The sequence below is a fragment of the Haemaphysalis longicornis genome, unplaced genomic scaffold (genome assembly GCF_048455015.1).
Source record: "Haemaphysalis longicornis isolate Haplotype H1 unplaced genomic scaffold, Haemaphysalis longicornis Haplotype H1 scaffold_1, whole genome shotgun sequence".
Classification (NCBI taxonomy): Eukaryota; Metazoa; Arthropoda; class Arachnida; order Ixodida; family Ixodidae; genus Haemaphysalis; species Haemaphysalis longicornis.
The window spans coordinates 296618089-296644290 of record NW_027526203.1 but is presented as its reverse complement, the minus strand read 5'-3'; the positions used below and the strand labels follow the sequence as shown (position 1 = coordinate 296644290).

Here is a 26202-nt window from a genome sequence, read left to right as displayed (position 1 = left end):
GCGGGAATGGTCTGGTCGGCGCGGACAGCTCACTGTGTGCTCCATCCCAGAGATCACCAGCCGAGGCGGAGAGGTGCGCGCTGCAATTGTGCTGGCCAATGCGAAGCTCAAAAAGTGGTGTCGGAAGACCGGGCAACGTTTCATCGACATGAACAAGATAGAGCTGCCTATCGGCTATGGCAAAGATGGCTTCCACTACAGCGAGGACAGCACACGCCTCATCAGCCGACTCATTGGACAGTCCTTGGTGCGTTTTTTAGATCGGGGAGGCCCACCCCGACTGGGGAAACCAAAACCACTGACAAGGATGCTGTCCAAGGAGGGCCAGCTGCCTGTACAGCATGGGCACAAGCGTGGAGACCCAAAACAAGGTACAGGGGTGATGCACCATACCCAAAAAAGGCCGGTAAACAAAAACCAGCAGAGACGGAAGAGCGGGACAAATCAGCACCAAATGGAGCTGGTTCAGCTCATCGCACAGTCCCTGGAAAGCATCCTAGCCAAGAAATGGCCCACCCAGTAGGAGACACCTGCAACAACACCGATGGCCGAGGGAGCCCACCACCGCAACCGCCATCTCTTCAGCAGGCAACAGCCACCACCGTGAAGCCCCCAACCCAACAGACCAGATACATCCCGCAGAGGGAGGGAGCACCTCCTACTGACCCCCGGAAAAGTGCCCAACAAAAAAGGAAGCGTTCCTGTCGACACCGCACAAAGTGGGCAGGAACGGTAAACATCGGCTTGCTAAACCTGCACGGGGCAAGGAAAGCTTCAAAGTGGGAAGAGCTGTATGCAACTCTTGACCGGGAGGCCATTGCAATCTATGCAGTAACTGAGACGCACCTTCGGGGCTCTGAGGAACCGCCGATACATGGAAGTTGGCATTGGGCGGGTTGCAACCGGGAAGCTGACTGCAGAGGTGGTGGGGTGGGCGTGCTGTGGCGACACGGTGATGCATGGGCGAGATTGGAAGGATCGTGCCGGGAACATCTCTGGATCACCGGAAACATCTTTGGTAAGCCCACAATCATCGGTGTTGTGTACCTAGCTGTCACCCAAGGGCCACACGACGGCAACTGCAGCATACTGCAATGCATAGAACAGGATGTGGCACGGTGGGGAACCAACAAACAAGTGCTCCTGATGGGAGACTTCAATGGGCACATTCAGGCCATCGATGGGTTCCAGGACTATAATGGTAACCTTATGGTTGGCCTGACTGAGAAGCTCTCTCTCGAGATAGCCAACCTGCGAGGAGACTGTGAAGGTGACTTTACGTGGTGTGCTCGCAACAGTCGTAGCTGCATTGACTACGCACTGATATCGTCCTCACTGGCAGCACACATCAGACAGGTCCACATCGACGAAGGCGGCCTCTTCAGCCTAGGGAGTGACCACAATCGCATCAAGCTGTCACTCTCATCGCCCCACCAAAAACATGTGCGACAGCCTCGAAAACCTGCAAAGCGCTATCTGCCGGCACCTGCATACAAAACAGTTGCCAGCGAATTCGAGTGCAGCCCCATCCACGCAGGGAAGGCAACGTACTCGGAGTTTGTCGATGAGCTCAAGAGAATCATGCGCAAGCACGAGGTTCGCACAGGCTCTCGTGGAGGCCCTCAGCGAAAGCGGTGGTGGGACAGGGAAATCAAAGAGGCCCTTGAAAAGCGGCGTGCGGCGAACCGGGCACACAGGCATGCAGTGAAAAATCTCACAGCCAGTGAATGCCTCCTAGCCTGGGAAGAGTATCTGCGCTGCAAACGAGCAGTGCAACAGCTGGTCCAATGCAAAATCGCAGAAAACGACCAAAGGCAACTGGAGGAGATCACTGCAGCAGGCCGTAGCAGCACCCGGAAGTTTTGGACCTATGTTTCCTCACTCGACCGCAAATCGCCACTGCCAAAGCTCCGAGATGAAATGACGGGTGACACAGTGCTTGATACACGTCGGCACCTCCAATCGCATCTTGAGAGAATCTTTGACCATACACCCAACCAAGGTGACGTCCAGCACAAAGCCAGCCCGGTAGGAGAGCCGCCAAGTGAACAGGACTCGTACATGGCTGACTGCCAATGGGAAGTGACACCGCTGGCTCTCAAACGTGTTCTTGCTCGCATTGGGGCTCACACGGCAAGCGGACTCGATGGCATCCCTGCGGAACTGGTCAAGTGTCTGGGGGAAGTGGCGCAAGCACACCTTGCAGCAATCCTCACCGGCATAATCCACGGCGACCCCATCCCAGAGGCATGGCTACTGGGAAAAGTGTCATTAATACCAAAGAAAGGCGGTGACAGCAGCCTTCTCAGGGATCACAGGCCACTCACAGTCACCAGCGTACTGTATAGGCTTTTTGCCCAAGTGCTTAAGGCCTGGATGAGCGCGTGGGCGGAGCAAAGTGGTCACCTGACGGAGCTGCAAAATGGATTTAGACGGGGTCGTCGGGTGGAGGACAACCTGTTTGTACTCTCCCAGTGCATAGACATTGCACGGAAAGAATCCCGCGGCCTGGTGACATGCTTTCTCGACGTCACTAAGGCATATGACAATGTCCCACACGGCCGTATGCTGCAGCACATGAGCGACCTGGCTATGCCATCCAAATGGATTGACCTTCTGCGGCGCTTATACACCAGCAACAAGGCAGTGGCATGCTTCGGAGAGGTCCACACGGAGCCAGTGGCAATACACCGGGGACTGAAGCAGGGGTGCCCGCTCTCCCCGCTGCTATACATGCTGTATGTAGCGGGGCTAGAGAAAGCCCTTATTTCGTCGGGACTTGGTTTCACGCTGCCCTATTCTGAAGATGGACTCCCGCAAATGTGGACACTACCGGGGCTGGTCTTCGCCGATGACCTTGTCCTGCTCGCTGGAAGTGTGGCTGAGCTACAGGGACTTGTCACCGCCTCGGCTGAGCATCTGTCAACACTGGGACTGGCCTTCAACACGCGCAAGTCAGCGGTCCTGTGCTTCTCCGACCCAGAGGACAAAGCTCGCATTGTGCTGCTGCCTGGCGGGGAAGAAGTTCCACCGATGCACAGCTATTGTTACCTTGGCATCACTTTCAACACCACTGGCGACAAGTATGCTACACACGAGGCTCTACTGAAAGAAAGGTCGAGTCGCGCCAGCTGTATCCTGCGCAGACGGTGCTTATGGGGGTGCAACCGATACCTGTTGGTCCGTGACCTGTGGAAGTCGGTGCACGTCCCATGTCTCACCTTTGCGAACGCTGTGGTGTGTGTGTCGGCGCCAACACGGGGGTGGCTCGAGCGTGGTCAGCGAGAGGTGGGCCGCCTTGCCTTGGGCTGCCATGGCCGAGTGGCTGTGGAGGCCATACAGGGTGACTTGGGATGGTCAACATTTGAGGTTCGCGAGGCCACCAGCAAAATTGCATTCGAAGAGCGACTCCGAGTCATAAACGACGAACGCTGGGCGCGGCGACTTTTCCGCTACATGGCATTCAAGGGTGTTCGCACACAGTGGTGCAACCGCCTCTACCACCTCCGTCGAAAATTCGGCTTCACTACAAGCCCGATCGAGGTGGGCCCGCCGCACAAGATCACGGAGAAGGTGCGCTCCAGGGTGAAAGAAGAGGAACGCGCTCACTGGCAGACCGCAATGCACCAAAAGTCTACCCTGGAACTGTACCGCAACCACAGGCAAGATATAGGCCGGATGCGTGTCTACGACAACAGTAGCGGCAGCACACTCCTCTTCGAGGCCCGTGCGGGGGCACTGCGCACGCTGCTGTACTGCCGGCACTACGACAGCACACCAGAGGTTCAAGCAGCAAAGTGCAGGGCATGCGGCGACCACGAGGAAAGCATGGAGCACCTGGTGCTGCACTGCCACAAGCTGCGCCCACCCGCCAGAGTCAACGCCACTATACAACAGGCGCTAGGGTTCGAGGACGGCGTCGACAATGCCATGGACGTACACACGACGAAAGAGCGACTGCAACTCTGGCAGCGATCGGTTCGGCTGGGTGCGGCTGTGGTGACGGTGCAGTGAACGCACGAGTGAACTGCAGTGAATGGTGACAGTGCAGTGGACGTACATACGCATGCAGTGTACCATATGCACAAGACTGCAGGAAAACTGCTACCTTTAGCTTTCTCGCTGGTGGGGACGGTGCAATGACTTTAGGCATTCAGCCGGTTTTTTTTCTTTTTATATGTATTTTGTTAACTTTCCACCTGGCTTGGACATTTCGGTGTCCGCCCGATACAAAGGGTTTCTGGCCACAACGATCATCATCATCGTAACCAAAGAGCAAGGGAAAGCTACTGCAAGCCATCAGAACAAGGATAGAAGAAAAGGCAATACCAGCCGCGTGGCAAATGAGCAGGATGAACTTAGTATACAAGGGCAAAGGAGTCAGGACAAACTCGAGCTCGTATAGGCCAGTAACCGTCACGTCAGTGCTGTACAGGTTAGCAATGCAGGCAGTGAAGTTCGAACTAGAGCAGTGGGTGGAAGAAAATAGGATATTAGGGGAGCTTCAAAATGGGTTTCGAAAGGACAGAAGACTAGACGACAACTTATTCGTGGTAAGCCAATGCATAGAGGTGGCGAAGATGCAAAACCGACCTTTGTGGTTAGCCTTTCTGGACATTAAAAGCGGTGTATGATAATGTAGACAAGGAGCGGCTTTGGAGTATCCTGGAGGATGAAGGAGTTGGGGCAGAATTCATTAGCTTACTCAGGGAGCTATACCGGGAGAACCAAGTGCAAATAGTGTGGGAGGGGGTAACATACAATACGCCTGTATACACCTACAAGGGTTTGAAACAAGGATGTCCTCTCTCTCCGCTGCTGTTCATGATCTACATGGCGGGGTTAGAAAGGAACCTAGAAGTCAGCACGCTGGGGTTCGACTTATCCTACATGAAAAACGGGCAGGTGGTGAAACAACGGGTTCCGGGACTAATGTATGCAGACGACATATTGTTGATGGCGGACAACCGGATAAGTATGCAGGGCTTGATGGATATATGCGGTGAAGAAGCGACGCACCTAGGGCTATCCTTTAGCAGAGAAAAATCGGGGATCATGGTCTTTAATGACGGCGAGGAGCACAAAACAGTATCAGTGCAGCAAGTAGAAATATCATTTGTGAAAGAGTATAAATATTTAGGAGTATGGCTGAACAACAGCGAAGATTACACGCAGGCGCATGAGGCTCACCTTAAGAAGAAAGGAAGACGGAACGCGGCTATAATGAAGCATAGAGCCCTCTGGGGATACAGCAAATACGAGGTGGTAAGGGGAGTCTGGAAAGGAGGAGTCATGGTACCAGGAGTAACTTTCGCGAATTTGGTTCTGTGCATGAAGCCAGAGATCCAAGCGGGCCTGGAAGTAAATCAGAGGGCGGCAGGCAGATTGGCCCTAGGGGCCCACAGCAAAACTACAAATGAAGCGGTACAAGGGGATATGGGCTGGCCGTCTTTCGAGGCGATCGGAGGCGCAGAGCCAGATAAAGTTTGAGGAGCGACTTCGTGACATGGAGGACGAAAAATGGGCCGCGAGGGTGTTTAAGTACCTGTATATGAGGAGCGTCGACACGCGGTGGAGACGGAGGACCAGACAGCTGACCAAGCGGTACGGAAAGTCGGTAGGGGAAAGCGGGGTTTACACAATAGTTAAAAAGCAGGTAAAGGCAGCAGAGACGACGAAGTGGGCACAGAGAATGGAAGCAAAAAAAACCCTGGAGACTTATAGGGCAGAGAAACGGGAAATTAAGGAGGGATTCTATGGCAATACGAGAGGCCTGAGAACCCGGGCATACACGGGTAGCTACAGGCAGCAGGATGAAACATGTGCATGCTGCGACAGTGATCGGGAAACTACAGACCATATTGTCAGGAGCTGCACAGAGATACGGCCACACCGCGGGGTGAGGGGGAAACGACGCTGGCGGAGGCTTTGGGATTTGGGGCGAGGGGGAACCTCAACTTCAAGGCCATAGAGGTGACGAAGAGGCGACTGGAGTGGTGGTGGAGGAAAAGTAGGGAAGGGATGGGTACGCAGGCGGAGTAATCATACGGATGAGAATTTAGAACAGCGAGGGGAGAAAAAAATCGCGCCAATCCACCCCGTGAATGTGGTTGGAAAGCAAAGCTGTAAACGGCACCCATAACGATTACCCATGCGAAGTCACTTAAATTCACTCACATCCTTCTACAAATAGTAAAACCAGAGAAAAGTGAAATGCACTTAACCACACCATTTATTACTTCAAAGAGATATTCTTGGTAAGGTTAAATCAATGCATGATGCATGAACGGTGTTTGGTTGAGTTGTATTGCTGTAGCACAAGAGTGGAAACGTTTTTTATAAAATTAAAGCTCCAACTTGGTGTTACACGATCTGACTTCTCCGTCTCCGCACCGCGGACGGAGGTGACGAGATTTGCGGCAGAGAAGGAGGAGGAGGAGAAAGAAATACTGTTCAGATTTCTGAACGGCCCAGAGTGCAGCCGTGGGGAGTGATTTCGTCTTCTGTGGGGCCCATATGCAGTCCGCGCGGCCTGTGTTCTGTCCACCCGCTGAAGCTGGGTAGGTAGAGAGGGCCTGGACAGCAGCATCTCCCATTGCTCTTGTTCGGTAGTTGACGGAAAGAGAGGAGGGTGCTCAGGGCTAAAGTCGCACACCCCGATTACGGGGCGGAGTGTTCCTACTTCTGAGCAAAATTTACATTCAGCGTCGTAGTGATTCGGATGCATTAATTGAGGACGCGTAGGCTGTGGAAAGGAGCCGGGATTGTATGAGCCGTAGGGTAGTTTGTTGTTCTCTGGAAAGGTCAGGGTAAGGCGAAGGTACGGTCTGTTTCAGAAGGCAATAATGCTGGCTTATATCCCTGAACGTGACAAGCGGGTGACTGTCCTCGTGCAGCTCCATATCCATAGCACAGGGGGTAAAAGCGCAGGCTTGTTGGGTGGGCGTATTTGTTGCCCTCCATTGAAGCGTGAGGGGGTGTCCAGATGAGCTGAATGGAACCGTTTGGAGAGTGGTTTTTTAGCATGCGCAGTGCAGGTCAGGACACCGAACCCGACTGGTAATTCCAGTAGGCTTGCTGGGAATCGGTGACTACCCTCCTAGCCCCTGGTTGAGTGAGAGCCAGGGCGATGGCTGCCTATTCGGCTGCCGTCATTTTTTGGGTCCTAAGCGAGGTACACGCAAGAAGGTTGGTTCTGGAGCTAGCCACGATGATGGCGTATTGCTGCCCTCGATGTTTGGAGGCGTCTGTGTAGATAACTGCATGATCCCCACCGAGGATGGTGTTTAGCGCTTGAGCCCGTGCTTTTCGGTGACCCTCGTCATGTGAGGGGTTCATATTTCTAAGCAAAGGGAGCGTCTTTAGTTTTAGTCGCCAAGAGACTGGGAGTACGTCAAGCGGAGTGACATTCTGGGCTGCCCAGCCAATCTGGGGAAGCATGGGGTTACCCACCGCACTTCTGAGTTGGACCTTCTGGTTACAAAGATGGCCTTCTATCAGCTCTTCCACCGTGTTGTGGAGCCCCGTGCTAAGCAGCCTCTGTGTGGACGGACTCATGAGAAGACCAATGGCCTGCTCGACCGCCTTTCTAATCATTATATAAAGCATCTCTATGTCTTCCTTGTTCAGAAGAAGACACGGGGTTGACGTAAGCGACTCTCGAGAGGACAAAGGCTTCAATTAATCGAAAGGTACCGGATTCCTTTAGGCCGCACTTCTTGGTGGCAACTCGCCTGATCATATGTATGATTTGATTAATGCCGTTTTTGAGGCGCTGCAAGGAGACGACACTCTTGGTGTTAGCCTCGAGATGTAGGCTCAGGATCTTGATGCTGGGGCTTGGGGTGATGGCCTGGCCATCAAGGAGTATTTGAATGTAATCCTTGATTTGGCGTGAGGGCGGACGACAAGGAGCTGTGATTTTTTACGTGAACACTGGAGGCCACAGGCTTTAGCACATTGGAGTACTAGAAGTGAGATGCCATGCATTGGTGTGAGCTTCCTTTAATTTTTGTAACTCTTAGCACATGAGCAAGGTGTGCACAGGGCCGCTAGATGGGCGTGAGTGGTCGCGTGACGCTTTCGCGTGGCATTCAGCGAGAACGCAGGGGGTAAACCCGTAGATGTGCTTGGTGAGTACACCACCCGTCTTCCCCGTCTTCGCGTGGCCTCGTAGCTAAATCGGTAAGACAACGGGCTCTCGCTTTGTTAGCCTGTTAGTTCCGGGTTCGATTCCCGGCGATGCCAGTGCATTCTTTTATTTGTTCGCTGGAGTTTTCTGGGGACACCAACAGTCGCGAAAGAACCCTTGGGGGGTAGAGGTAAAAAGCTTCGCTTTAAAAAGGGGGGTGGGGGCGATGAGTTTAAAACAGAAAAGAGGGAGAGATGGGAGGGAGGAAGCAAATCTATAGGTTAGCTTGGGAGTAGGGCAAGTAAACGTAATAAAACAGGCAAGTGGGTTGCTGACAACCGACGCCCCGATTCAAAGGGAAAGCCACTAATCATCATCGTATATCCGGTGGGGCTCCACTAAGTAGTACATATAGCATCGTCCATACCAAAATGCCAAGCCATGTATGCTTCGGGAAAGAAAACAACGTGGGCACGGCGTCAGGCTGTAGCCGAGTTCGTGCGCCCGTTGTCAAAACAGTTGTCAGTGAAGATCACTGCAGAGCCTGCTGCCTGGGGATGGAGTCCATTTGTCCCTTCTTAAGTTTGCCACCCAACGCCGGTATAAATCCGGCTTAGAGCGAGGGAATCTGCGTAACAAGAGCCACAGCTTAAAAAATGACACTGATATGACATTTGCGTTTCGCTGCGTATCACGCATGTCGTACAGAATATTGTAATACTTACAAGTGGAACGTCTTCTCAGACGATTTTTCTGGTCTGCTTGTGCAGTTGACGGCGCAACAAGCAGGCATTTTTGGCGGAATGCGCGCGAAACCAGCCCACACGTAGCATGCGCTATGCTGGGACGAGCGCTCGAACTTCCGGCGGCTGCGCCGCCGCGCTGGCCGCGCGCCGCAGAGCTCGAAGCGCCATCCAGCAACTCTAGCGGAGATCAGTGGCCATAACTAGTGTCACTATATACGGTTTAGTGACCTTATTTAGTGACTCTAGCCATAACTGATAACTCTATGCTTACGGCGAAGTTTGAACTAGGGTGCCTGGATGTTCCTCCTCGCCCGCCCCTCCGTGAAGGGTGGAGACATTCTTTGCAGGGTCCCTCGCCGCCTCGACCGGTTTTCGGAGCCGCCGACCGCCATGACCATCCCCGCTACTGCGGCGGAACCGCCGAATTGTGCAGCGGCCGACGTGCTGTAACTGTCTGGCCGCGATTAGCGGCTCAAAATGCCTGGTTGCTGCGTGCCTCTGTGCACAAACCACTGCAGGAATGGTTGGCGAATGTTTCTGTGGTGGTATCTTGTGCAATATTTTTAATTGATCAAGTGAAGGTGCTGAACCAGACACGTACTTTTGGGATTTCATTGCATCATTTTGAGTATTATAACGAGATGTGGCGGTGTGTAGCAAACTGGGAGACTTTCTGTTGTAATCAGTTCCCTTGAATTATATTTCATGACTTCTCGCTTTGTTTGGTTGTGTTTGTTTGTTTTAACTTTTTACCAAATGATCCCCAATCCTTTTACTTTTAATTGTGAATCGATTTTTCTTTTTTCTGATAGTTTTCTTGCAAGTTCCCAGGTCCACTAGAGCTGTGCACGGGCCCGGGCCGGCCCGAAAGCCCGAGCTCGGCCCGACCCGCGGGCCGGGCTCGGGCCGGGTAGCATGCAATATTTCGGGCCCGGGCCGGACTCGGGCTTGAACCAAAAATTTTGTCGCGCCGGGCCGGTCCGATCCGGCCCGGGCAGTTCCTGAGGCACGGCTATCCTGTGCAGCAAATTCTAAATTGTTGGCAAGAGAAAGTTTTTTGATATTTCCGGTAAAGTGAAAACAAAAAAAAAGGAAGTGCTTCACTACCGCGCCGTTAAAAGATATGATAAAAAAACGATTGCACTTAGAAAGCCTTCACATCAATAAAAGAAACGTCTGGGTCCCACCAGCTTAGTTCCTGCTGCTGAGCACGAGGTCGCGGGTTCCATTCCCGGCCGCGGCGGCCGCTTTTCTGATGGAAGCGAAAAGCAGAAACGCCCGTGTGTACGATATTTCGGCGCGCGTTAGATCCCCAGGTGGTCACAATTAATCCGGAGCCCTCCACTACGGCGCACCTCATCGCCTGCGTTGCGTCGGCGCGTTAAACCCTACAATCAATCAAACCATCAGATTAGTGGGAGAGAGCGGGCCAGGAAACGAGGACACTCCAGCCACCGACTACAACATGATTGTATTTGCTCTCCTTTTCAAACTAAAACAAACCCTTTTCAAACTAAAACAAACAGAACAAACGTGGCCTGAATTTTGCAGTGTGTGCAGAGTTTGAAGAACCAATTTTCTAAGCAGAGCCCATAATTATTTCGCGCAATAATTTCTTTAGAGCCATGACTAAAGGCAAGAAAGAACTGAAGCGCAGATAAAATCATGTTGCCAACGTAACTAGAGGGAAAGACAAAAATTTCAGCAAGGAATGGAAGAACGCAAGGTGCAATATCTGTTGAAGAATTACAATAATAAAAAAAATCACCTTACTCGGAACCATTTAAGGTATCCTCGGGTGTGCCTTGATTTCGAAGGCTGGCAAATGAAGTTACACGGCTACCGAAAAAAAAAAGCTTCTAAGTGAGGATAAGTTGTACAAAGTTCGGTCCAAGTTGAAAGGAAATTTAAATCTTAGACAGTCGTATTCGCTTTGTGCTTACGCTTTTTAGGTTAACAACAAACATCTTCAAGTTCATGTTAATATCCTGTCGGACTATGGATGATATTTAACAACACTCTGGCGGGCTCGGGCCGGGCTCGCGCTCAGATTTTAAATATTCGTCGGGCTCAGGCCGGGCTCAATTTTTATGAATTTCTCGGGCCCGGGCCGGGCCCGGGCCGTGTCTCTATCGGGGCGCGTCGGGCCGGGCCTAGAAATTTCGGCCTGTTCACAGCTCTAAGGTCCACCGCCTCACCCAAAATTAACATCAGCATGCTGCGCCACTATTTCCTGTACCTATTAAATGGCTTCGCCGATTAGGCATTTTTCTTCAGTTACAAAGCGCTATACATTTGGGGCTTCTTGGCAGATTTTTTCTTTATGTGTTAACTGCGGTGCTTTAGATAAGCCTCTGCTATTTCGTTCATTCACTTTTAGCTTTTGTTTTCCCCTTGGAGAAACAACTACATACACTACTACAACAACTGAGTGCCCTCGCTTCGCCATTTGCGCATTATCTTGCATATACAAGGTATGCTTTTTGCGGCTATGATTTTCGGCAAAGAAGGCTCATGATTAATATCAGTTAACTGCGAAATCAGACAGACTTAGTGGAAGAACAGGGCAATTCATGTAACATATACCTCTCCCGCGAAGTCTTTTCACAATACATTGCCGGTCGAACGCACTTATATAAGACGCAACTTTTTCGCAGATGAGATTTAACACCAAAACTAACGATCAAGAAGCGAGCCTCAGTGATGCATTATTATGCGTGTTACATTTAAAAGTGTAGAGACATTGCGCTGACTTAAGTTCACAAAACAAAAAAGTAGGAGACGCACGTATAGGCGGTAGGCGCGGATGCGCCTCTGTGTGCCGTGTTTCTCCCGCTATTTCATCTTGTCGACTTAGCTAGCGCAGTGTTTTCACTGTTAAGACGTACAAACAAGCCCACAAATAAGTTCTCCTTCCCTCTGGAAGTGGTTTGTGGCCACGGAATGCGTGTGCATATAAGAATCCGATAGGACATCCCCGTGCTTGCAGCGCGCTGCCCCAGCGGCGGGGCTCAACATGGCGGCTTCCGTAGCAGACGACGCAGTTGTCTCCACCCGTCACGGAGGGGCGGCGAGGAGGAACATCCAGGCACCCTAGTTTGAACAGGGTGGTGGCGCCCTCTGTGAGGATAATTTTAAACTAATAGTGTCATGGTTGCTGACGCGGAATAGGAACTGTGCGGTTTGGTGAATTCCGCCCAGTTGCTTAATGATTGTTATTATTCTGCGGAATAAAACCCCGTGCTAAAGCTATTTTAAACAAAGGTGTTCTAAGGCTGAGTCGGTTTTGCGACGAAATTAAAATAGCAACTGTATGCAGGCTAAAATCTAAAAACGTTGGCAGGCACGCAGTCGGCTTTCGAGAAATTCTGCAGGCTACGTATACGCTGCGGCAATTTTTGACATCATTGTTTTGCTTTCCAGATTTCGCATAATGTTGCAGGGGTAAAGATGTTTGGGGCTTGGTATAAGCCATAATGACAAATACAACCGCGCCTGCCAGGGTGACCAGTTCGAATCAACGTCGGCGCAGAGGGGGTTATGGTTACAGCAGCTTCATTTGTTTATTTTCCTTGAAAAACGTTGACAACACCGCGTTTTAGTTAGTTCTTACTTGTACAGTCTCACGAAGTTTTCTAATTCTTTTCGGTAGAATTAGGCGCATTCACATTTATTCCCTTTTATTTACGAAGTTACTACATGCCGTATTTCTGAAAGCTTTCCTTAAAAAATAATTATTCTTGACGCACGGGATGCCGTTTAAATGCCTTTAAGCGATTTATACGAATCGCGCATTGGCGCACGTAGTAAAACTACGGGACCGTAGTAAAACCGCATTCTGGCTGGCGGACTACAAGCCGAAACCAAAACTGCGAACGGGATTGGCTGGTATTTTTGTTGGGTGCCGCTCCTCCGCATAACCGTGTGACGTCAAGCAAAAGTGCTTATGGCGCCATTGTACTGTGTGGTTTCTTCGAAAAATTTGACAGAAACCTCTTTTGCGGGGCGAAGTGCAATAAGTATAATTCTGATTTTCCACTAGGCATTCAAGCGGCGTCCTTCGTACCTGAAAACCCGGGCTGAAGTCATTAGCCCGGATTCACAAGGATCACAACGAGGTATGCGGTCCGTACGGAATAGGATGCCGGATCCAAAACACGGCACTGTCCCATTCAATGCGTCCGTGCAGTGTTTTAGGCCTAGTGCGACGGTGTTTCTGATCGCCGTTTGAGAGAAGTGCTGAAAGATATCGTCTTTGATGGACCCAGTTAGAGGCCCTAAACTGAGGTAGATATTTGTGACCCTCGATCGGACTGCTTTTTGTTGTATAGGGTAGCGATGGTGACAATATTTTCTTTGATGTGTTCGTGTCCGCAAATGGGCGAAGTGCGAACGAGACCTGCGTGGTGTCACCGTGGGTCATGGTACCGTAGCCGGTGCGGACCATAATCCATATATTAGGCCTAATATCCGGATTTATTTATTTTACGGAGCCGTATTTAACACAGTAGCGTGTATATACGAAGCGCTGTCGATCCGGCCCCTTATTACCAGTGGCCGAGTGCTTGATACGGTAACTGATCTGATCGCATTCGCGGCAATTGCTGTCCGTGGTGGGCTTTCTTCAACCGTAATTACGCAGGGAAAGAAATGCGACGTAAAGTGTATGATTTTAAATGCGATTTCGTGGATAACGTAGGACAATTTCACAGAAGCGGACAACTCTAGTTGTCGCGTACGAGGCGGCCATTTGACTGCATTTTCTTGAGAAAAAAAAAAACTGCATTTTCTTGTAGTATTTTAGAGCAGAGTATTCAGGAGTTTTATTTGGAACCTTAATTTGAGTCAGCTATGAGTAAATTTTATTTCTGAGCTTATCGATCGTAGTCACTGTCTTCGGTGTGCAGTTGGCGCGGAAGTTCGCGTTATAAAATCTCAAAGCCCTGGCGTAATTGAGGTTTGAAGTCGCGCTGACAGACTTCTGAGTCGTTCACTAGCGATGTATCCTTAGTATCTAACACGCGAGTGTTTATGAACTTGAGGCCGCGTTTTAGCGACGCGTTATGGTGTGCAAGAAAACGAAGCTGCCGATTGTTAAAATTGTGGTCGCAAATTGTTCATGTCACTATTTACTATCCTCGTCTTGAATGCTGTGTGCCGCAAGGTAATACTAGGGGAAAGAAAAGCCTCAGTGGTAAGCAGCAAAGCAGCAGGAATCATACAAATACAGATTTTGTTCGTAAACTAAAATATGGTGTGGCTTTCAAATTATATTAATATCCGTGCCACACTTACACGAAAAATGACATTATGTGCAATGCCTTAAGTTTTAATGCCATTAATTCGCTGCTAAACGCAAAATTATTATGCCATTCGCTCTAATGTCATTTTTTGTTTAAGGAGTTCCGCACAACTCATTCGCCTTCACGAACGCCTTAAATCTGCCTACTCTCGAATGCGATGAGCACCAAATGAAACCAACGATACTCTCAGCACCAAAGTGTTGACGCGAAAACGTAGCTGAACTTCGAAATAAGACGATTTTTTGTGCTCTCTTGGTGGCAAAGTTCTCAAGAAGACGAAGTTCACTAAAACAGCGGCAAAGGGCAAAACATCGTGTTGTTACTCGTCGTTTTGAATTTTTCGGATTTGGCTACCACTGGCAGGCGACGACAGCTTCTGAAGCCACTTTTAGAAACGGCTCACCATTACAAAAAACATTTTTAACCCTTGTAAGACATTTTTCTCTAAGTTAAAAAGCTTCTAAAATATGAGTGCATTTCTACTTTTTGTCATTATCGCCATCATGCCTAACGCATTTAATGCTTTTGCATTTTTGCGTGTAGCACGGCCCGCCCAAGTAATGTCATTCGGTATCTTAAAAGGCCTTATACACTTAATGTCGTTTTTCATGTGCGTGTGGCACGGGTATAACTAATTTTATAAGGGTAACTATGGTGTTCCCGATCTGAATCCACAATGTCGGCCTGTAGTGTGTTGTTGTAATGAGTTATATTTTCCACCATTGCCAAGGATGTTTTCTTTTTTTTTTTTAAATGGCGCAGAGAAAGCAGCAAAAAATTTTCCTGCATTGTCTGTGCCAGAAACTGTTTTACCTGGAAAGTTCTACAGCTGGCATAGCTTTTTTGGTGTGACAAGTTGTGTGCAGGTTTGTGCCATGGCATTAGTAGATCTGCTATACGTTGCATCCTGCAGTTAGGCGAGTCTTTCACTACCCATCACTGGGGACATTCAAGTTTTCTGTTATTTCGTTTATGTAACCTTACTGTATGCAACCTTACTGTATCAAATCTGGCCATTATGTTGAAGCAATTATATTTTTTGAGGTGAACATTTGGCATTCATCATGTGGCAGACCCATCGGAGCTGGTGAGAGACCAAAGCAAGTGAATGGGTTTTTGGGCTTGCTCCACGTGTTTTTCACTTGTTTTGCTGGTAGTTTATCCAGTATAGAATGCTCACCTAGTGCATCCTTGTAACTGTCGTGCCTGAAGTGGGAGAGTGAATTTTCTTGCACTGGCAGCAGGGTAGGGTGGCTGTGGAAAATGAACCAGAAAAAAAAAAAGTGGTCCTTCCACGGTTATAGCCAGTAAAATTCTGCTTTCAGCTTGGATGAAGGTTTGGGGGGGCTAATAGCAGCCTATCAATTTGACTTATTTTTTCTTATGAGTTTTGTAGAGAGAATTGCACAATGAAAAAAACAATGATACAGTAGCCGACCGATTTCTTGGACCTGGCAGGGAACGAAAAATAGTCCAAATAAAGAGCAGTCTGAAAAATCTATGAGGCGCAAAACCGAACTTCATTTAATTTAAACAGGACTGAAGAAGTCTCAAAGGGTTCAGTACAAACCTGCTGGTGATGTTGCTTATAAGTCAGGGCCACCTGGTGCATAACAAAAAGTGGTCTAAAAAAAAACTGGCCCCGTATGACGCGTTTCCTGCTTTCAAGATTGCTTCCGCCACAAACTGCATACAAAATTATGGCCTCCAAGATGAAAGTTTACCCCAGCGGGAGTCAAGCCAATCTCCATCATATCAAAGCTAGCCAGGTTGCTTAGGATTCAAAATGGCGTCGTCCTGGAGTCGCACCGTGGCTCTGCCACGGCAAATTTTGTCCTAAAAATCAAACTTATGGCTTTATTTTGTCCAGAATATACATTACTCCTGTGGCACAACTGGTGGTTCCGAGGGAAAGTCCTGAATATCCAGCAAGTCCGAATTTTCGGAGTCCAAAAAAACTGTCGGCTACTTTCTAATTAGATGGAACCTTTATAGTTATGATGGCTTTTAATGAGAACAACAAAGCACTGTCTTTCATGTGAATTGGCTTAGGGCCAACAACACTACTTCCCATGAAATCTGACTTGAGACCTTTGACTGTATGTCCGCAACCATATTTTAAGGCGAAGTTAATAACTACCTGTGCATGAAATTAAACACAGGCTGATGAATTTCCGGTGGCTCAGTTTAAATCCCTTCCTTAGGTGCACTTCATAGCGTAGCAGCTGCTGAGGGTCTTGAAGCCCTATATTTAGCATTCAGACTTGTATTCTGAATGCTAAAGTGGTGTTACCAGTACCAGTGGTGTTACTGCAAAGAGCATTTCCAATAACATAGTAGATCAGACTTGTATTCTGAATGCTAAAGTGGTGTTACCAGTACCAGTGGTGTTACTGCAAAGAGCACTTCCAATAACATAGTAGATCAGACTTGTATTCTGAATGCTAAAGTGGTGTTACCAGTACCAGTGGTGTTACGGCAAAGAGCATTTCCAATAACATAGTAGATGTATCTAACCATCTGTCCATGGTAGGTTGTCAATTTGGCCTTAATAGTGAAAAGGGTGGTGGGGCTGTGGGAGGGAGGCGGCAGTTTGTCAGCTCAAATCTGTCACAGCCAGCGGAATGCTAATACTTGCATCACATCAACACTCAGTTGCCCATTCTTTTGTCTGAGCTGAGAGATGCCGATTGTACCTTTTTTGGCTTTTGCTTGATGACACTTTATTTGATTTGAAATAAGTAAAACTGGCATTTCCCTGTCCCATTTCCTTCCCATTCTTTTGGGATGTGAGTGAGGTCGTCACAGGATAACTGAGCAGAGTCGGTCGAACAGTGACAGAATGCCGAATGAGCCGACCCAAGCTTGCGTGGTGCTTCCACCTGGAGGAGGTGTAGAAAGAATGAACAGGAATGCCACGGTGGCCAGTCTGTTCCTCCCGTCCTTTCTGCTAATGATGTTTTCGTGTAACTCCTGGTTGAAAAAAAAAAAAAAAAGTTCAAACAAGCTCCACAAATCCCATTTCATCATTCACAATTTGTTAGCCGAAAGAGGAGGGTGGGGATTGTAGGAGCTGGCGATGCCCGTTTTCATGCTTTTGCAAATGCACCACCACTGCTGTGAGTGGTATACTTACATTTTCAATGCAGGGATCTTTTGATACAAGCCAGCTTGTTGTCACACTTACGTGTCCCTATAGACTGGAACAGGATTTATATTTTCACAGTTCCTTCTACAAGATTTGAAAGAAGTTCGTTATTGGAGTCAGAGTTTCTACCGAATGGTTTGTCAACAGCATGCATTTGTGAAGTGCGGTTGATCTTTTTTAATGTTTTCAATGCCTTTCAGTACTGCACTTACAAATTTGAGTTACAGTGAAGGCAAATTTGCAATGTCTTACATGAAAACATTGCGATGATGTTGAGTATAAAGCGGGATTCTAATGCTTTATGGCTATGGATGTCATTTTGGCAGCACTGTTCTAGCACGATGAAACAGTCCTGAAAGCACAACAGGAAGGAAAATATTTAAGGTGCTTTGCAATATCTATAATATACATTTATAATCTTGTGTGAACACTTACAGACAGCATTTTATTTTACTAACCTGTTTGTTTTCAGTGGCTGTCATCACTTTAATTCATATTTCAGGTATTCATGTTGGGGGTTGATTTTTAGCTTTGGCCAGTTATATGCGCGACTTTTGCTGGGCATTAATTGACCATCAGTGGAAAGTGGCGCTCCGTGCAGGAAATTGGCACATGGTAGAAGTTTCGAATGGTGGATTTCGGGCCTATAGCAGTAAGTGAAGGTTTAGGTTAACCACGACAAAGACGGGGATCTCAGAGGGCAGGGTACTTTGCCAAACTTTCATGTATACCTGCGAACCGTTTCGCCCAAAAATGTGTTACGGAGCCTGTAGATTGAGATTCACGTGCCATTTGGCTAGAAACTATCACAAGCACCCTGCATTGTGTATGGATGAGGCAGGGGAATTTTATTGCAATTATTTTAAGGTCCAGCTTTGTTGCTTGGCATCCCAGTGAAGTTTGTAGAGGAAAACAGTTTGATCACTGAAAAAGCTGAGTGTCTGAAGAGAAATGGCGGAGTATTGCTCTTGCCCAGTTTTACTACTTGTGCACAATCCAATTGTCCGCTCATTCTGTATCTGGGGCAGTCATAGTAATTGCCCTTTGATCGGCGCAGCTGTATTTCACCGGCACTAAAATAGCCCTACTCGAGGGTTTTGGGGCCCGTTAATGTGGCGTAGATGTGAAATTTGTAGCTAAAAGTGGTGTGCGTAGGATTTATTGTGAGGAGTGAGGCATTTCTGAAGCACATTTATTTCGAAGTCTGTCAGGGGAAGCCGTGACAAGCTAGTGCCTGTCACCGTTCGTGACATGTCGGCAATCAAATTTGAATGTGATTACCACTGGAATAATGGGATAAAAAAAGGATTTGGAAATTGCAGGGGAGAAAAAGTAGGTTTCCTTGTGGTATACCTTGTTGGTAAGACATTTTGACCTAAAAGAGGGGGGTGTAATTTGGCAGTGTAGCTTCATTATTACTACATAATTCCAAATTTTCACCTTTATAGCTTGGTAGGGGTTACAATTAAACGTATTTAGGAAATCAGATTAAACATTGGAGACTCTTGTGCCACTTTCTTGCTCTTATCCTCTGGCATCACTGGGGCTGGTTAGTGTGGTGGTTGCGACAGGTGCTGCTGCCAATAAGCTTAGTTATCAACACTTATTAAATATAAGCTAGTCTAACGTTGGGAGTAATGGAGTTGTGTTGGCTATGTGAATACCCCCAAGAGGCTCTCAGCCCCCAATGCTAAAGTGGTGTTACCAGTACCAGTGGTGTTACGGCAAAGAGCATTTCCAATAACATAGTAGATGTATCTAACCATCTGTCCATGGTAGGTTGTCAATTTGGCCTTAATAGTGAAAAGGGTGGTGGGGCTGTGGGAGGGAGGCGGCAGTTTGTCAGCTCAAATCTGTCACAGCCAGCGGAATGCTAATACTTGCATCACATCAACACTCAGTTGCCCATTCTTTTGTCTGAGCTGAGAGATGCCGATTGTACCTTTTTTGGCTTTTGCTTGATGACACTTTATTTGATTTGAAATAAGTAAAACTGGCATTTCCCTGTCCCATTTCCTTCCCATTCTTTTGGGATGTGAGTGAGGTCGTCACAGGATAACTGAGCAGAGTCGGTCGAACAGTGACAGAATGCCGAATGAGCCGACCCCCCAAGTATACCCCCAAGAATACCCCCAAGAGGTATAGGTACTTGGTTGACAAGCACAAGTTTCTTAGTTTTTTGTAAATACGAAAATTCTTGTGCATGGAAGTTTGGGTGCACTTCAGCAACCCCAGGTAGCATAATTCTAGTTCAGTTAAACAGATAAGCAGTGTTTGTAGGGTGGCATGGTTTGAACTCAATGGTTCTGGTTTTTACTTTCGTGTACAAAAAAATGCCTGTGTGAAATGTCCCAAGCTGACTTTTGTCCCAAGCAGCTTTAACATTTGAGAAATGATTTTCGCCGTTGCTGCCCTTTCCCAAAGCCGCCTGTGCAGTGGTGGCGTCTTGTGGCTCGCAGGGGACCTCCCTGGGTTGCAGTCATGGCACTGGGTTGGTGGCGGTAGGAGGGTCTGATCTTTGGCTGCCCTTTGTGCGCCATGTCCAAGCATTCGAGCCTGTTTTACACTTTCGAAGTGGTTGACACAAAGTTTACCATCCTGCGGAGGTACCAGAACCTCAAGTCCATCGGCTCCGGAGCCCAGGGCATAGTCTGGTGAGTTTTTTTGCATTTGTTCCTGTTGGGGGATGCGGTTAGCAGAGGCATTGACTACTCATAACTGAGGCAGTTGCTAGGTGTTGTCATTGTGGCAGTGTATTATGGGCACTGTAAATTTGGACTAATTTCCATTGTGCCCTGATGAGAAGGTTATCTTGTACTTAATAATGACTTCAAGCAAACATGTCTGGTGACATTATCATTTATAGTCTGTGCATCAGCTGTCCTTTTTTGTGATGTGAAGTAGATGTCACTATGTACATCTGTAGGAGATGTATAGTAGAAATAAAGTGGCTAGCTGGCTAATTGGTACGTATTCATAGTGTAAATGCACTACAATACACAAGACACTAAGGAAGACAAGCAGGATGAGGGCTGACTAACCATTTGTTCATCAAGTCTGTCTGTCTCTACATTCAGCCAAGAGCACTCTGCGCTTGGGCAAGGAAAAAAGAAATTAACATAGAAACAGTCAATAAAAATGTTTAGCAGATAAAAGGCATGATCTGATAAGCAACGCATGGGGTTTTATCGCCTTTCTGCTGTACTGAGGGCTAAGGAGGGCTTGCCAATTCATGCATTCTGCAGTGATGCTACCGCTGCGCCAATTGCGCCAAACTGCGCCCAAGTGCTCTTGCTGCTACATCCTGCTACATTTCCTTTAAATTTGGCGATTCTGCGCCCAACCTGCGCCGAAGGGTGTACGCCGACTTTCAGAAACGAAACTAACTACTTGAGGTTCCCCATTGAAAGCGACATCGCGGTGCACCTGTTTTCAGGACGCAATCCGAGCCAAGCCAAGGCAAACTGGCCCTTGTTGCGATAACGGCGATGATGCGTTTTGTGGCTGGCGCCTCGTAGGCGTTGTGAAAACCCTCTCTCTCTCTCCCCCCCCCCCCCCCCCCCTTACCCGAGACTGTTAATTCCGTGCAGTACACTTCGCACCTATTACGCTCGCGAGACCGGCTGCCACCGTCGCGACCGTCCGCCTCGCCGTCTTCGGGCCGCGATATGCGCCGTGATATGCGTGCCGTACTCGTGAAGTTCGGCAACATCGTCAGGCATCGTGCAATTGCTGTACTCGCTCGCCAACGCGCCCTGTCAGCGTACGCGTCGACCGGGTGCTGGCGGAGTTGTGCTGGAAGAAAAGTAGGCAAGAGATGAGGACGCAGGAGTTGTAGTTATAGCGGAATCTCGATGATACGAATTTCTGATAAGTTCCGGCGAAATTGCATTGTTTGAAATGGGAAAAATTTCGGCTATTACGAACAGACCTGCAGTGCCCCGCGGATGATACGAACGAGTCGGCGAGGCGCCCGACTGCCGAGTGAGCAAGCTATGGCAACGGTCGGGCTCTCTGCCCTCTTTGTCGCTCTTTCTTCAGGAACGGCCGGGCTGTTGTTTTCTTCTCGCGAAAACGCGCCGCACACTCCACAGGCACACTGACGCCGCCACGAAACCACTCGGACGCTGCGCGGGGCGCGGCCGGTCGTGGCAACATGGAGGCTGTTTCGGCCGCGAAGTGGTGCGGGGCGCTCAAAAGACCGCTTCTAACCGCTCTTTAAAATGCCGCTCAAAGCACACACAAAGTTTTTTGTGCGGTAAATGAGCTAATAATGTGAGCGAAAACGGTGCTACAAAACATCATCCGCGGTGCCAGTGAAAGCACCCGTGAAATATCTGTCGGGGTGCTAAGCCTAAACATCCCCGGTGGAGCCAGCCGGCTGTCTCGAGCACTTCGTAACTGCCGTCATGAGGCGCACGCCTTCACATTGGCGCAAGCCGTCAGGCTCTTCTCACTGCCACGCGCGTCGCGCGTGATTTTCTGACCGCGGTCACCGAGTGGCCGCCGCGAGTGTGAAAATATTGCATGCACAACGCAGACGCGCACGAATCGCGCGCAAAAATGCTCCTGTAGTGAGCTTGGGCACCGCGATTGAGAGATGAAAGTCCAGAAAGGACCGCTCAGCGACATGGAGGTTTAAAAAAAACGCAGAAAAACGTCACGGATTTCTTCATGCAAAAGAAAAGAAATAAATGAAAACTTGTTTTAGTGCTTAGTTTTTTTGTCTGTGTTGTTCATACGAATTTCGGATGATACCAATATTTTTCGCAGTCCCGCGAGATTCAATCATCGAGATTTTACTGTAAACAGATGGGAATTTACAGAGTGCAGGGGGGAGAAAATAGTATGCAAGGACAGGAAACGGTGAGATAGTTCGGGCCGCGCGCCAGCGAGTGAGTACGGCAATTTCACGACTCCTGACGTTGTTGCCGAGCTTCACGAGTACGGCATGCATATGATGACGCCCGTCTAAGATTTCATGTAGAGTTCGTAGAGGCATAGAATTCACATACGTGGGAATTGAACGTGAAATGCCCGCATGTGGCCTCGCAGGGAATTAGCATAGTCTCGGGGTAGGGGGGAGGGATTTCACAACGCCTACGAGGCGCCTGCCCATTTTGCTATGTAAACGTCAACTGAAGTTTCTGCGCACAACTGGGTGCGAGGCCCGTTGACAGGCCTTGTCGATGGTGTTTTCAAAGCTGAAAGATTTGTACATTTTACTTTTATTTTGCTTTTCTTGTATGTGTGCCACTGCAGGTCGATGGGGGTCTCATTTCATGACCGCCTTTAGGCACGGAGCGGTTCTTTTGCCCAGACTTGAACCCTTATTATACACGGGCACCTTAACGGCCGTTACGAGAACGACAGTTGGAATTAAAGGCAGTTAGGCAGAGTTACATGGCAGGGCGAGCGTCGCTGGAAAGCCAACGGCGATCACCGCGCCAACGGAGGTCACCGGTCTCCGTTCCGTCGGCAGATGGGCAAGATGGCTGTGCCCAGCAACGTGTCCCCGCTGCAGGCGAGCGCGCTGTCACAAACTCACTGTACTGTTACAAAAAACGGTTGCGAATCCAAACGGAACTGAACATGGGAAGTGCCGTGTGAGCACAGCCACCATAGTTCAGTTCCCAGGGCTGTTAGGGCATTCAACTGCCGTTTTCGTTAATGGCCATTGCAAGTGCCCATGTAGCAGGGGTATTGTCAAAAGCGATGGCTGATTTGCCGTTCATTATTGCTGCAATGGCGGTGCACCAGCGTCACAGGCAATTTTTTATTCGGGTTTTAATGGCCTACCTTGTCATTAACTGAGCCGTTTTGGTTGCTTGCGGCAAACGTGTCGTGAAGGGGCACGATTCAGCCTGGTGCTGCATGTTGGTTGCCAGAAATGGCTGCCGCTGCCTTTGTAAACAATAGCGCTGCTATCGGTGGCTTGCCGTTTTAGACCTTTTGGTGGCAGCGCTGACGCTGCTCAATAGTGATGCATGTGTAGAGCCCCTAGCTTTCTGCGATTCCGCGATTCCGCAAAAAATCGCGGAATTAAGGTTTTCCCGCAGAAATCCAAAAAACCCGTTAAAAGTGTGGCACTACGTCCCCAAAACGATAGATTTGGTGAAATGTGGCGGAAAAGTGGTATTTTCTGTTACTAATGGCAAAATAGTTTCTATTATTTGTCTGCAATGTTTTTACTGTTGAAAATATGAATTTGTATCTGCATATTCCAACCTTATCAAATAATAAAAGTGGCTAGGTGGCGCAGCCTCCACCCGAATCTAGGGGCTTAGCCATAGCCACAGAAAGAGCACATCGCACACAACAGGGCCCGTCAGATTGCAAACAAAATGAAGGGTGCAATGAATAAAGCGCCTAGCAAGGCGCTAGTATACTTGTGACACTTGGAAGTTCTTCAAGAGTGTGAGGTGCTTGGATCCCCTGCAAGTTGGGTGTCTCTCAGAGAAGAGATCAGAGTTTGGGGCCGTTCCTGGACTTGAGGAAGAATCCCTAGCCCTAGCTGCTGAATGGCAAGTCTACCTAAAGTCTGCCCAAGGCCTCAAGTCTAGTGACAGGGACTTGGCGCCATTTCTTTCTAAACAAGAAAAGCCAGGTGAAGGTTCTGATGTCCTGGCTTTCTGGGCTGGGATGGAAAACCTGACTCCGACACTTTCTTCCACTGCCCTTAAATAACTGTCGGTGCCAATTAACTCTGTTTACGCAGAAAAGTAATTCAGTCGCTATGGCGACATCGTGTCTCACAAGCGCAATTCTCTTGGTGAAGAAAGCACAAAGCATCACCAGATGCTCAGCCACAACAGCTTCTGTCAGTTTTAAATGAAATCTAGCATGTCAGGAGTCTGAAGTGTCTAAAAAATGAACTGTACATGAGCCTTATGCGTTTTCAATGTTGCCGCGGAATTTTGCAGATTCCCCTATCTAGAATCGCAGAATTTGAAATGTTCCGCCGCAAAAAGTGAGGGGCTCTATGCATGTGCAACACGGGGAGGAGCGTGATGTTCAGTTATGCAGTCAAAGCCGTGGCGCTACTGATGCTATCAGTCAGCGCTCCCACGATAGTCTTCCAATAGCGCTCGATTTTACATAGCATGTTCATTGTGACGAGCAATTTTTAGTTTGTCCATAGTTGTGCTGCTGTTGTGTAAAAATGGGAGCTTGTGTTTTAAATTTTTTGTTGTGCAGGCCGGTGCACTAAATTCAATGCAGACATTCTTCAGGAGGCTGATGAAAATGGGAACAGAATATCCATGTTCTGGGTTGTTTTAATTCTTTAATATCGTTGAAGGGTGTGCTTTTAGCAATTATCTATCATGAATGCCATACATGTCTTAAAATTGCTTCTATCAACACCTGCTCCGAAAGCTGGTTTTGCTGCTCCAAAACGCAATTTTGCCTGCTCCAAAAGCTGCTCCAAAGCGGCCTAAGCCGGTAGCATCACTGTTGTTGGTTTCGTTTTGCCTGGCCCATGTACAAAGTGCCATTTGCTGAATGTATAAATGGGCTGAATAAATTCTGAATAAATAGGCTGAATAAATTCTTAGTTTAGAGTCAGTGCTTGTCTTGTTTGTCTTCCTTAGTGTCTTGTTTACTGCACTGCACTAACGCTATGCATAGTGGAGTCTCATTGGTACAGGAAGGCCTGGAAGTAGGCTAGGTGGTGTTTTAACATCTTGAACAGAGGTGCGCTGCCTGACACGAAAACGTACGACGAACATTGGGAAATACACAGGAAGAGATGAGGTGAGGCGCAAACTAACTGTACTGTTTATTATCATGAGAAGGGGGGCAGTTATATACGAAGGACAAAAAACACACTCGAAAAAAATGATAAAACGCAAGACGTGACAGGATATCTATTCCTCATTTATGAAACCTATTTCACGCGTCGAAAGCCGGATCGAAGGGGCACTAACACAATCTCCATCTACTCCTGACAACATTGTGAATGCTTCGAAGATTTAGCGGGTATTCTTGTCTTTGGAGCGGAACAAGATAGTTGTCCTCTCAAAATCTGGTGACCAACCCTTATCTCAGCTCTTAACATGCGTGGCCAAATTTTCGTTTACCGCCAGTTGCACGCAAGCGTTGTGATGTTTCCATAATCTGTCGTTGAGACAGTGGCCTGATTGTCCCACGTAAGACCTACCGCAAGAGAGAGGGTGCTTGTATACAAGGCCCTCTGTGCAGTTGACGAACTTGCGCCTGTGCCGTGTGCCACATTCGAAGTCTTTTTTCTTCTTCTTCTGATTTGCAGTTTTGCCCACTCCCTTTAGTTTCAACGGGGCAAAAAACAACACCGGGATATTATGTTTGGTACCCACCTTTTTTTAGCTGGTGCGAAACCCTAAAATATAGTTCATGAGGTCGCTTCATAGGTCTTTCCTTACTCTTCTCAGGGCTGTTTGCGTTTTTTACCTTTTTTAGCACTTTTTCTGCCACCGATACAAGATGTGTCAAGTAAGCACCCTTTTTTTAGCCTTAAAGCTTTAAAAGTGGTTCGCACTTCAGCAGCGAAGTTCTGTGAGAAGGAAGGACTTGAGAGGTTGAACTCATGCACAAAGAATTGTGCCTGCGCCCTTTCTTCACTCTGAAAAGCCATAAGAAGGGTGCACCCTTCAGGGTAATCGTCAGACAAGGCAACGTGGCAGCAGGCTACAGCTCGATACGTACCACCTGAACAAGCTACATGTGAGCAACCCCTTCCTCATCCGCAACTACGAGGACATCACTAGTTTTCTGGACGATTGCCCCCCAGTGTCTTGTTTTTCAGTAGATGTGAAAGACCTCTTTTACAGTGTTCCGCAAGAAAGTCATTTATTGGAAGTGAAGGACTGCATACTCGCTTATGGAGCAATGAAG

The 26202-nt window shown here is 48.4% G+C and overlaps 1 protein-coding gene across 4 annotated transcripts in view; it reads left to right on the top strand.

Moving 5' to 3' along the window:
* Positions 1 to 12807: 12807 nt before the first annotated feature.
* The window catches only part of Bsk (mitogen-activated protein kinase dJNK), a 57654-nt gene continuing 44259 nt past the window's right edge, over positions 12808 to 26202 (top strand). For 3 of the 4 annotated variants that reach the window (XM_077680047.1, XM_077680034.1, XM_077680054.1), the window contains exons 1-2: positions 12808 to 12995; positions 19788 to 19982. In XM_077680047.1, the coding sequence (XP_077536173.1) occupies positions 19867 to 19982 (116 nt within the window). In that variant the 5' untranslated portion in view covers positions 12808 to 12995; positions 19788 to 19866. Of the gene's footprint in view, positions 12996 to 13032; positions 13165 to 19787; positions 19983 to 26202 lie in introns of those variants that run through there. The other variant, XM_077680040.1, reaches the window with a different exon arrangement.